This window comes from Kogia breviceps, chromosome 15 (assembly GCF_026419965.1).
Source record: "Kogia breviceps isolate mKogBre1 chromosome 15, mKogBre1 haplotype 1, whole genome shotgun sequence".
In the NCBI taxonomy this organism is placed as follows: Eukaryota; Metazoa; Chordata; class Mammalia; order Artiodactyla; family Physeteridae; genus Kogia; species Kogia breviceps.
In genome coordinates this window covers 55,713,968-55,725,146 of record NC_081324.1, presented here as the reverse complement: position 1 = coordinate 55,725,146, position 11,179 = coordinate 55,713,968, and the positions used below count along the sequence as shown (strand labels likewise).

At 48.9% G+C, this 11,179-nt stretch overlaps 1 protein-coding gene across 3 annotated transcripts; it reads right to left on the bottom strand.

The window, feature by feature from the left end:
• Window positions 1-969: 969 nt before the first annotated feature.
• TGIF1 (TGFB induced factor homeobox 1) lies at window positions 970-9,374 on the bottom strand. Of its 3 annotated transcripts, none has more exons than XM_059040845.2 (4): window positions 8,871-9,374; window positions 8,435-8,619; window positions 2,826-3,052; window positions 970-2,022 (listed from the first exon to the last, which is right to left on the bottom strand). In XM_059040845.2, the coding sequence occupies exons 2-4, from the start codon at window positions 8,448-8,450 to the stop codon at window positions 1,447-1,449; spliced, it is 819 nt and encodes a 272-aa protein (XP_058896828.1). In that variant the 5' UTR covers window positions 8,451-8,619; window positions 8,871-9,374; the 3' UTR covers window positions 970-1,446. The 3 variants fall into 3 exon arrangements, with proteins under 3 accessions (XP_058896828.1, XP_066870504.1, XP_066870505.1); XM_067014403.1 differs by having other exon boundaries at window positions 8,920-9,306; XM_067014404.1 differs by lacking the exons at window positions 8,435-8,619; window positions 8,871-9,374 and adding an exon at window positions 6,657-7,357.
• Window positions 9,375-11,179: the final 1,805 nt, after the last annotated feature.

Sequence of the window (11,179 nt, the reverse complement as noted above, 5' to 3'; positions counted from 1 at the left end):
CCCTTGTTTTTCTTCCAACTCCTGGTTGTCCTCATCAGTTTTTCTCTTCCACTTAGAGAAGTCTTTGAGTTTAGCTCTTTCTCCAGTAGGCACTTTCTAAACAGAATTTCAAAATTAGACAAACTTAAGTTTGGAAGAATTTTCCTACATTCTTTAAACAATACTGAAGCTCTAATGCTCCCTCAAACTTAGACAATTCATAGCTGGGGCAGAGCTGGAAAGAACATGACTATAATAACAAAGAAACCTCATACTAAGCATGACTACAAAGAATGGTTTTGTGGCATGTGACAAATCTGCTCAACCATGTAAGTGAAAGGAACACCACCAATTCCCTTCTAGCCATCCTGGCTTCATAAAGAATTGCCTATCCCAACAAACTCCACTTGTGTATGGCACCACTTTTCACAAACCGTGACCTTAGGAAAGAAACCTAATAAACTAACAGTCCCATGGGAGACAGAACCCCACTGCTTTAACCACTTTAGACAATGTTTTAAAAGATGCTTTTAAATGTAAAGGCCTTACCTAACTGGACCACTGAACAAAAATTATGTTAGACGGTAACATGCAAGAGGCAATACTAAGAACAACTTGGGTTGTTGTTTACTTCTGAAAACTTGAGCCATGATCAGGTGCTTTGAGATCTTCCTTTTCAACCTGGGTCATGTCTTAAAATACCCAGACTAGGTCACCAAGGGATTTAGTGGTTAGCTAAACACTGATGGAAATGATTCATTCCAATTTGCACTTTTAAGTAAAGATTTAAAGGCCTGCTATGCCTCCTATCAAGAGTAAATTATCACACATCCTGTTTATACAGCCTGGTTTGTCCACAGTTCTTCAAAGAGCTGGTGACACCCCCCTAACTCACACTCCACCCTACCCCCAACTTCCTGCTCATTGGGGTGCTATATTCCTACTCATTTTTAAGAAGTGCCTCCCTCAACAAAATACTCTGCATTACAGTACTTTTTAAAGAAAATACTTTATTACGTCATGAAAAAATGCATCAATCAACTAGATTCATACTTGCTTGAAAAAAAATTGAAAATTTATTAATTAGACAGTATGTGGGCATCCTGTTCCACATGGGAATGAGAAGATGCTATAGGTTCTCTAAGTATTGCACAGTCTGAAAAAGACACCAACAAAAAAAAGGGGAGAAAAAAAAAAATCACATGATCTTGGGAACCACCTCACATTATGAATAATCTACCAAGAAACATTTAAAAAAGAAAACCCTTTGTTTCTACAGTAGCTTTGAGTTTATAGTTCTTGGAATGACTGTATGCCATTGACAACATCTCAGTAACAGGAAGCTTCATTTTAGCAATCCCATGTGCAAATATTAATAAAAAAATATATAAAATAATGCAATTCATCTCTTGCTATCATCCCAGCAATCATAACATTTCTGAGAACTGTTTTGCTTGAAAAAAGGGGTTAAGCCATAAGTTTTGCCTGAAGCTCCATTTCTGCAGCCCGTTTGAGTGCAACATCTACCAGAAGCTGAAATCCACTAAAATCTTGGTTGAGGTCCGGTGGAGTAGGGGGAGGAGTGTTGAAAAGACCACTCTGTGTGTGTGCACTTGGTCCAGATTTACACATGTCCTCTGGGTACATGAGGGAGGTGTCTGTAAAGCTGCTGGCTGCCATCTGCTGTATATCTGTGTTTTGTCCCACACCAACTGACTGGCAGAGAGAGAAAGGCACATCTTTCAATGCAGTCACAGTGGTATGACAGATAACTGATGGACGAGCCAAAATGGATCCTGGGGATGATGGCTTAGGAGACAGTGGCCTCCCTAGGGCTGGGTTGGGTCCAGCTGTACAGGAGTGAAAAGGGCTCTCCTCTAGAGCCGGCATGAAGTTTTTGATGCCTGTTGCTGACTCCACAGAGCTGGCTTCAGATATCTTGGCCCCTCGGCGGGAAATTGTGAACTGATTTGGATCTTTGCCATCCTTTCTCAGCATGTCGGGGAGGAGCCTGCGCCGGGCGTTGATAAACCAGTTACAGACCTGAAATCATACGGGGATGTTTTAAACGCTTTAACACTCCGCCAACATACCCGAGAACCTTCTTGGGGGCGCCTTATTGCTCTCTCTCTTTGTATTAAAGGAGGCATGAAAAGGCTAATCGGGACCTACAAAGTTATTTAGAGGTATTTGAGCCCGGCCAAGAAAAGAGAGGTGTTTCCTGTCATAAACCTCTTTTTCTAATACAAATCCCCTTTTTGGTCTCTCATCATCCTTAAACCTTTTCAGGAGGAAGGAAAAGAAAGGTATACATTCTCAAACGTCTGAAAATGATTTTAGAGAGGCAATTTTACCTTTTAACTCTCCCCACATTAACCTGTTATCTACTGCCCCAGCATTTAAGTTAATCAACTACAGGAAAACTTTTCCTGTATGAAAAGAGCCACTCCTCCCAGTTACTGATTTTTCCCAGTTCAAATGACTATGTCAACAGACAGAACATGAATTACCTCACTGAAGTCTGAACTTGTTTAAATATCAAACCAGTTTCCTGGGCAATAGAGTAAGATTTAACCTCCTTCTTATGTTTGTTGCATAAAGGAAGGCTCTTTTAGGCATTAAAAGAAATGCTATTTGACAGATGACTGTCAAGTGTTTCTATTTCTCTATATAGCCAGTTATTGGCTGTTAGCACTATAAAAAGTTTACAAGAAAAAAATATGCCCCCCCCCCTTTTTGAGTGGGGAGGCACTTAATGACTTGCTATACAGGAATGCTGTAAAGCGACTTTGGGGAAAAAACCTACCACACCCCCGGGGCATACAGCTGGTGTTCCTTTCCCTTACCTGTAGTGTAGAGAGGTGTGTTTGTTGGGACAGTAACGCTTTTTCTTGCTCTGAGGGGTAGGCATTGTATCGGTGTTCATACAGCCAATCGCGGAGAATCTGAACGGATTCCTTGGGCAGGTTGCCCCTCCGCCTTCTCTTGCCTGAGCCAGCAGAAGAGGAGAGGTCCAGGGGGCTGTCCATGCTGTCATCATCCTCGGTCTCACTGCCAGACGCGGCAACAACACCTAGGAGAGGACAGAGGACAGCCGTCAGCCACTTTTATCAGCAAAGCTCACGTCCTTTTAACCACTCGTTACAACTGTGTTTTCTCAACTCCTGAGAGCCAAACAAGCGAAAAACCGGTGTTTTCCGTCTTGAAACACCAGAGCTCATGTGAAATCTCGAGTAATTCGACTAGCAGCATATTCTAGATTCCCAGCCCACTGACAGATTCCCTTTCATACCCACTTTCCTATAGGATTCAACATCTCACATTCCTTTTGAATGATGCTCAGAAATGTCTAATCCAGCAAGTGAGACAAAGCTGCACCTAAAGCGAATAGCTTGCCACGTGTGAAACAGGAAAGGTGTCACAAGCAGACGGGATGTGTCTGACAACGTTCTCCGTGAGGTCATTGCTAACTAGGAAAAACAATCCAACGAGTAAACTAATATACCCTTGAAACACCGTTCTTCCTCCGTCTTCCACTGAAGGTTTTGAAATAAAAAGGAAGATTTTCCCACTGATATAAGCAAAGAAAATTACACTTGTAACCCAGTTAGTTTTCTAAAGATAAAATGCACGGGAGAATTTTCTGCCAATTCCTTTTCTTTTCCTTTTCATTGCTACCTGCATTTATTCAAAACTAGACACCTACTTTTAATGGACAGTACTAGTCACTTTTTACTAAATGCAAACAACCACTGAAGTTTTCAGTTTCACTGCATAAAAATATTTTTCTATTTTTAGTACTTAATGTAAAAGGTCAAAAGATGCCTCGTAGTGAATAAATTTTAAAACTTCCGTAAATGTCAATTGCCAGTTTAATCCGAACCCAGGATACTACATATCAATAAGCAGAGATCAGCTTTAAATCGTTACATGACAAAGAAAACTGAATATGCAACCCCCAGAGGAAACTCTCTTTTGTTTACAAGCGCTTTAATCCTACCATAAATTTTTTAAAAGTCACACCCATAGAGAATATTTAAATCACACATAGACTGGATTCTACAAAAATTCAGACTTGGCCCTTTTAGACATTTAAAGATAATTTTGAACTTTAACCCTTCCCCGTTTCAAAACTACAAAAGGCTACTCTGACTAAAGACGTATATTCTCGTTTTTGAAGACAATTTAGAATTTTTAGAACATAAATAAATTACAAACTATAGTACGCTTGAAAAACCAGTATTTCTATATAAAGGAAATTAAAGTAGCATGACATTTGAAGGTAGGCATTTTAAAGTTTGTTGACACAAGCTCAAGTGGTTTACCTTGATAGGAAATAAAAACAGAATATTCCTCAGAGTGATAAACCATTCAATGTATCTTAAAGGAACTTTTCCCAAACCCCATCCTTTCAAAGCATTTTAACACAATAAAACTCAAAAAGCTACTCATTCAAAGATTTGTTGATGAGCTAGCTCATCAGTTAATTGAGTCTTAACTCTTCCTGGTGACACATTTTCAGTTTTGGACTGCAGGGGGCAGAAGGTGCTGCAGGGAGTGTCCGCAGAAAAGGCAAAACCTTCCAAAGACAAAGTAAAGCAAGTTCTAACAAAAGAGTAGGATGATCTTGCAAATTCACTTTGGCTCAAGGCTTAATTAACAAACAGCCATCAATAAAAGGCCCAGCAATCCTAAATTTTAGCCGCTGCAGTGTATCTGATGTTTTTCTACCCAGATTTCATTAAACTGCTTAAAAAGAAAAAAAAAAAAAAAGGTGAGGCACATTTAAAACTGAAAGTGCTTTCACTGTTGAGAAGATGAGAAACTTTTAAAACCTGTGTTGAAAATTGGGTGAAGAACTATTAACAAAAAAACCTTAAGAAACTATAAATGTTCCTGTTTTACATTTGCTCTGATAAAGAAACCTTAACTTTTAAAAACGTGTCAAGTAACTGAATGACTAAAGCAAATATGAATAAAGCAATCTGTTTAAACTCTTCAAAAAGTCTGAAAAGCCAGAACTTCTCTAGGCTATTAACCCCACCTCCCCTTTTTAACGTTTAAAAAACAGTGTGAAAGTCTGCTCACTGAACAGTGAATTCCCAATTGTAAACTGATAATCACAAATAGTTTGAAACAAACAAAAAACCCCTAAAGCCTGTCCTTTGATCTGCTTACTTAGTTTGACAAGAAGCCTGATATTTCAAAACAGCCTAGTGACACAAAAGCAGGTTTCAGTTAAGCAACACCAAACTGCAGCGACTTTACTCTGTTCTCAGTTCATTTAAATAAAAGAGCCGCCAGGCCTCCGGTCCTCTTAACAAATATTTCCAATATGTGCACAAAAGCTGACGGAACAGGAAGTTAAGACTTCAATTCCTTGGCTGTGCCAGCTGATATTTCACTACAGCAAACCACGTTTGCTGCTGTCAGGACTGTTTTCATTAAAACTCTCCCTCCGGATTGTGGCTCAACTTGGAAAAACAAAGACTTTTCCAAGTTACTCATTTCCTATTGTAACAGAGCTTTGGAACACTTTCCCGGTTACGACTTGTTTCCAAACGTCTTACTCTGCTCACACTTTTAAAAATGTGGTGGTCGGGTGCGGGGGGGGGGGGGCGGTGCGGGGGGATCACAAGCCTCTTTTACTCCATCCACATACAAGGAAATTTGTTTGGAAAGCCGCAAGATGCCCTATGAATCCCACATCCCTAATAACCAATTTTTTTTTTTCCTGAGTAGTAACAGGGGGAGGGGCAGAGGCCGGGGGAGGGCCAGAGAGACAGTGGTTGTGAAGTTGGACTCTTAAAAAAAAAAAAAAGAATCTGGAAGAACCTAGAAAAGGATCTGGGAATAAGAATAACCGAAGGCAACGCTTAAGGGTACAAGTAGGAAAAAGTAAACCTAACCTAACAGGTTTCCTGATCAGAACATCTCAGGAGAAGCGACGGGAAATGTACTTACCCCCCCACCCCCGGCACTAAATCCAAGGAGTGCTGGGATGAAGCCAGCCGCAGAAGTCTGAAGCAAGAATCCCACCTCGTCAGAAACCGGGAGCAAAGAGCCTTAGGGGATTTTCCTCAACGAATCTCTTGCTTGTTTGAAAATCTTTTGGGGATATCTTTGGGGCATTCTCAGTTTTCTAAGACGAGACACTATTGTCACAAACCAGTCTTACCAAATCCCCGGCTCCGCGATTGAGTTTTTAAGTGCTTTTGTTTTCAACAAAACTTGAAAAGATTTTCACGGACTTTTAGAAAACGGACAGCCCAACTCGGAGAACCAGATCTCTTCTGGAGCCCTAGCGGAGGCCACTGCGCGCGGGGCCCCCAGGTGGCTGGAGGCCGGGGCGGGGGCGGGCAGGACCTAGAGGGACTCGCCGAGGGAGGAGCCCGGCCCGGCCGGCCCGGGAGCTTTTGTTCCGCCAACTCCTCGGCCCCTGCTGAAGTCGCCCCTCCGACCGCACGAGTGAGAGCAAACCCAGGCCTTGGAGTTTCAGATTACAAGAAGAAACTGAAAACGGGGCCGTGAATCTCAACCTCCTCAGGGGCCTGCCCACCCGCAGAGAATTTGCCAGGAAAACCTAAAAAGGGAAAGAAACCCGGGCAACCTCGGCAGTCTCCGCTCCCCCGCAAGGGCTACGAACCAGTCGCGAAGTTTCCCCTCCAACACGTCACCTTTCATTGTTTCCATGAGTCGGCTCGGTAGCAGTACCTCGTGCCCCGGGGCAGCGCGCCCCGAAGATTCCCCAGGGACCGGCGGGTTCCTGCCCCGTCCCCTGGCTGGGGTGGAGGGAGAGCGCCGAGAGAGGGGAGCCGGGAAGGACGGGGGGCACCGGCACAATAGTGGGGGGGTGTACCCCAGAGCCTTGCTGGTGGTCGGGGAGGATCATCACTGCCTTCCCCGCCAGAGCCCGAACAATGGGGGGAGCCCGCCCCGGAGCAAGCCTAGCTATCTATGCTCTCGGATCACAAGACGCACCCGTCAAAAACAACCCAGCTAGTCTCAGTCAGTTCACCAGGAGGGAGAGAACGCCTCCCAGGGACGATCTGAACCTGTCAGCCTTGCACGAGTTGACCTGGACGCCCCCGCGCGCCTTTTCTCGCCGAACCCAGTTAAACGTCCAAACCTCTGAGCCCCCGCTCTCGCCCTTCAGTGTCCCCGGGGAGAGTACGCGCGGGGAGTTAGTTTCACTACAACTACCAAGGCCCCGGGGTGGACGTTTAGTTTTGACTCCCGCCCGCCAAAGCGGGAGGTGGGGAGCTCCGCGTTTTCAAAGGCACCAGGCCAGGATCAAACGAACAGAAGTCCAAGGTGAAAATGTGGCCGAGGGAACCCTCTCGGCTTCGAGGCTGCCGCACTCTAACGGGAGTCTGTTCTAACCGTATTCGCTCGACGAGTCTGAAAGAATGTGGAGCTGGAGAAACTCTGGCCGCAGCTGGGCATGCGCAGTAGTCACCCCTCCCCCCACCCCGCCCGCGCTGGCTTCCCCGAGCGATTAACTTCTGTTTTGAACCACTCGACATAAATCACAACAGAAAAGCCAACTCCGGCCCACGACGGAACATTCGGGGGTACCTCCCTGCTAGGGACTTAAAAGTTAACTTCAAAAGGGAGTTAAAATTCTTTGACCTTTCGTGGTGGTGTCTTTTTTTCCCCTTTATCTTTCTGTGTACTTTGTTTTTAAACCAGACTGACGGCAAGTTTTAGTTATAAAGCTTCCAGAACGCTTCGTGGAAACAATGACAGACTCACTCTTTGCATGTCACACTTGAACTCATTCTGACTGCACGCCGCTTGCCCGCAGTCCTAACTCTTCCTCTTGCCCCAGATACATCGTGGGAAAACTTGTAGAGGCTGGGAATTCTGAAAAGTCTAGCTTTCCAAAGGGACCGACACCCGGGGGCGACCTGGGGTCCAGAGTCGCCTTCCTCCGATGGTGTAAACGCCCCATCCCTGGAGAAGACGTGCCCGGCCCAGCCGGGAGTTGAGCGGGGGCCCAGAAGCCCAACTTTGAGACAAAGGCGCCGCGGCTCTGCCGGCCGGGCCGCCCAGGGTCCCGACGGGGAAAAGCGGGGCAGGGGTACCCCCGACCCGGACCCCAATCCCCCGCCCGCGAGAACGAGCAAGAAGCCACGCGGCGAGCGTGGGGTGTCGGCGGAGACAATGAAACTTGGAGGCGCACAAACAAGGCGGCGAGCGTGTTTCTTGACAACATGCCAGCAGCGTGGAGAGGCCCGTGTCCCCACAACAGCCCCTCGGTGTTGTGTCTAGAAGGGAAACAACAACTGCCATTTCAGACGCCGCCTCAACAAAGAGAACGGCCGCCGCTCGGGCCTGCGAGCCCCGGGGCGGAAAAGTCCACCAAGTCACTCTCGCCCCGAGCCCAGCGCCGCCCCTCGAGCACGTTTCCCTGGGACTCGCGTCCACGGCGCGCGCAGCCCGCGAGCCTTACCTTTCTTGCTTTTCATTCTGGAGCTCCCCTTCCAGCGCGAGGCGACGCTGGGGTCTCCAGGGGCTAGGAGCGAGGGCGGAGGGGCCGAGCGATTGTCCTCCTTCCCGGCCGACTCTCCCGTAACTTGTAGGACGCGCTCTAGCCGTTATTGCTAAACAAGGCGCTCGGATCCCAGGCTTCCGCTCCTTGGGTGGAATTCAAGTGACACTTGGGCTTCCTCCTGCCGGGATCTTCTGGCAGCCGGCCGGGGGCTCCCCCTCGCCCAACTGGCTCCCCTCCCCACTCCGCTCCTTTGTTCCCCGCTTCTGCTCGGCGCACCTCGGCGCTGTCAGAGTGAGCGAGGCGAGGAGGGAAGGTACAGGAGGTCCTGCCTCCGCCCCCAGCCGCCCGCCCAGTCCCCCGCCCGCCCCGCCGCTCCTCCGCCCCTCCCCCGCACCTTCCAGCCGCGGAGGACAGCACCGAGCGCCGCGGCCGCGCCGCCTCACCCCGCGTCCCCGGGCCACTGTCACCCGTCCCTCGTGGGGGCGGCCGAGCCCAGAAACGCGATCGCTGCTCCCCACTGCGCGCACGCCTCCTGCATCCCCGGCTCGGCGGCGGCGACACCAGCCGAGCGCCCCGAGTTTCTACTTTAGGCCTTTCTTCCCGGGGCTGGCGAGGGTGCGTTTGGTTAGGAAATTGCAACAGATGGAAAAGAGGCCATCTCCTCCTCCCTCTCCTCCACCCCAGGGAAGAAAAGGCTCCCCTTTCGTTTTTGACAGCTGCCCCAACTCCACCGTCCCCGCTCTGGCCGCAGGAGAAGACAGCGGCTGCTGGCTCAAGGGGCGGGGCTCCGGAGGAAAAGTATTCGGGACAAGAACCAACTTCTTCCAGAATGCGCGGCTGCCATTGACACGCGGGCGCGGCGCGGCGCACCCTTCTCCTCCGGGGGCTCTTCCTCCACAACAACAGTGGGGGGCGGGGGGGGAGGATGAGACACAGACACCCCGGGCGAAAGTCTGTTCCCCCCGGCTAAAGCTGCGAGTTCCGGACTGGATTGCAAGGCAGTTTCGAAATCTAACATGTTGCGGACAGACACTTGTCATGCTCACATGCTCTTTAAAAGTCTCTGCCTGGGGACGGCCCGGACGCGCGCCCGCCCCTCCGAGACTCGGCCTGACATCCGCACCCCCGGACCCGGGCAGCTGTGCCGCCTTTATGGGAAGGGGGCTACCACCCTCGGGGGCGCTCATCTATTTCGGTAAACAGAGTCTACTTTTAGGACTTATATCCTGCTAAGGGACCCTTTTCTCCCCACCCCCCGATCCCCGGTACTTCAAACAGAAACTAACCATTAAGTAAATACAAGTTCCTGTTGCTTTATTTTGGTTGAGAGTTAGGAGGACTCCAGTAGGAGTTCCTAGATGAAATTACCCTTTGAAAAGACCAGATGCTTTATGCTCATTTCAAGAAACGCGTGCCCCCTCCCCGCCTTCTCCTCTGCGTGTAGTTTTCGCGTGTTTGTCCCCTTCGTTGTTTTGAAGTAAAGAACTGTCACATGCCACACTAAGACATTCCCCATCACTTAAAAACAAAAACAAAAAAACCAAACGTAAATAATTTAGCCTAATAGAGACGTCAGCTCTCGAGTCTGCCTCCAGTTTCTGCTCTGTGCTGTTTTTGTTTTGTAATCTCTGTGAAGAACCCGGCAGAAGCTCCGTGGAAATAAGGTTCAACCCAAGTTGGAATAAGGCAGCCAAACGATGACTAACTAGATTTGGAGCCTCTGTTTTAGGATTACACTGAAAATTAAAGCCAGCCTCCCACCCACTCACCCTCCCCCCATAAAAAGACACCCCCGCCCCGAGAGTGAATAAGGCCAGAGTTTACAAAGCTTGGGTGGTTTTTTCCAACTACAGGTCTTAAAATGAATAAACAAGGAAAACAGCGTCAGTCTAAGAAGGGAGCGACCGTACGATTTTTTTTTCCCTGTGGTGTGCCGACTGCTCGGCACCTAAGAGAACACACATCTAAAACGACCAAGGGGGGAACGTGGTCCTGGGGGAAACCACCAGCCTGGAGGGGTTCCCCTGCAACTTGCCGGAGCGCAGTTCCTTCCCGGCCTGGCTGCAGATGAATCAGCGGCTGCGTCCGCGCGCAGGACAGATGTGGGGCGGGGAGGGGCCCCTTAGAGGGCCGCTCCGCTCCCGCGTTTGAAGGGTTGTTTGTTGCTGGGATTGGTGGCTCACATCCGTTGGGGACCGGGAGAAGGGGGAGGAGGGACGCAGGAGGAGGAGCCGGAGCGCCGGCGCTGCGCCTCAGCGGTCGGGGTGGCAGGAACCTCGTCTGGAGCCGGGCGGTTACTGGGGAGACGCTTTGTTTGCTAACTTCGAAAGCCGCTTCGGCTGCCTCGGCCGCTTTCGAAGCCAGTCCACGAAACCCGCCTTCGGGTCGGCTTAACCCTCCCCCTGGCCGTTTGCACCAGCGCGAGACAAAACTGTTTCCTTCTTCCGCGTGGTTCTCCGCGGCCACGCGGTGGCTCTCATTATGTACACAAAGGTATCTTTTCCTTCGTCTAAGTGAACTTGGCCGATTATTGAGATCCTCAAGCAACCGAGATGGAAACCGAAGGTTGCACGGAGTTTATAGCTAGAAAACAAACTTTACTGGGGAAGGGGAAGGGGCGCCGAGAATTAAAAGCCTCCTTTCAAATGGCCAGGAGGAGAAAGTCGAACTTTCAGCTCTCGCTGGAGGTCCGGCTTGATCCGG

Excerpts from the sequence above, each read along its gene's own strand:
- TGIF1 (XM_059040845.2), bottom strand. Across the intron at positions 2,023-2,825 it reads CACACCTCTCTACACTACAG|GTCTGTAACTGGTTTATCAA; the intron begins GTAAGGGAAAGG and ends GTATGATTTCAG.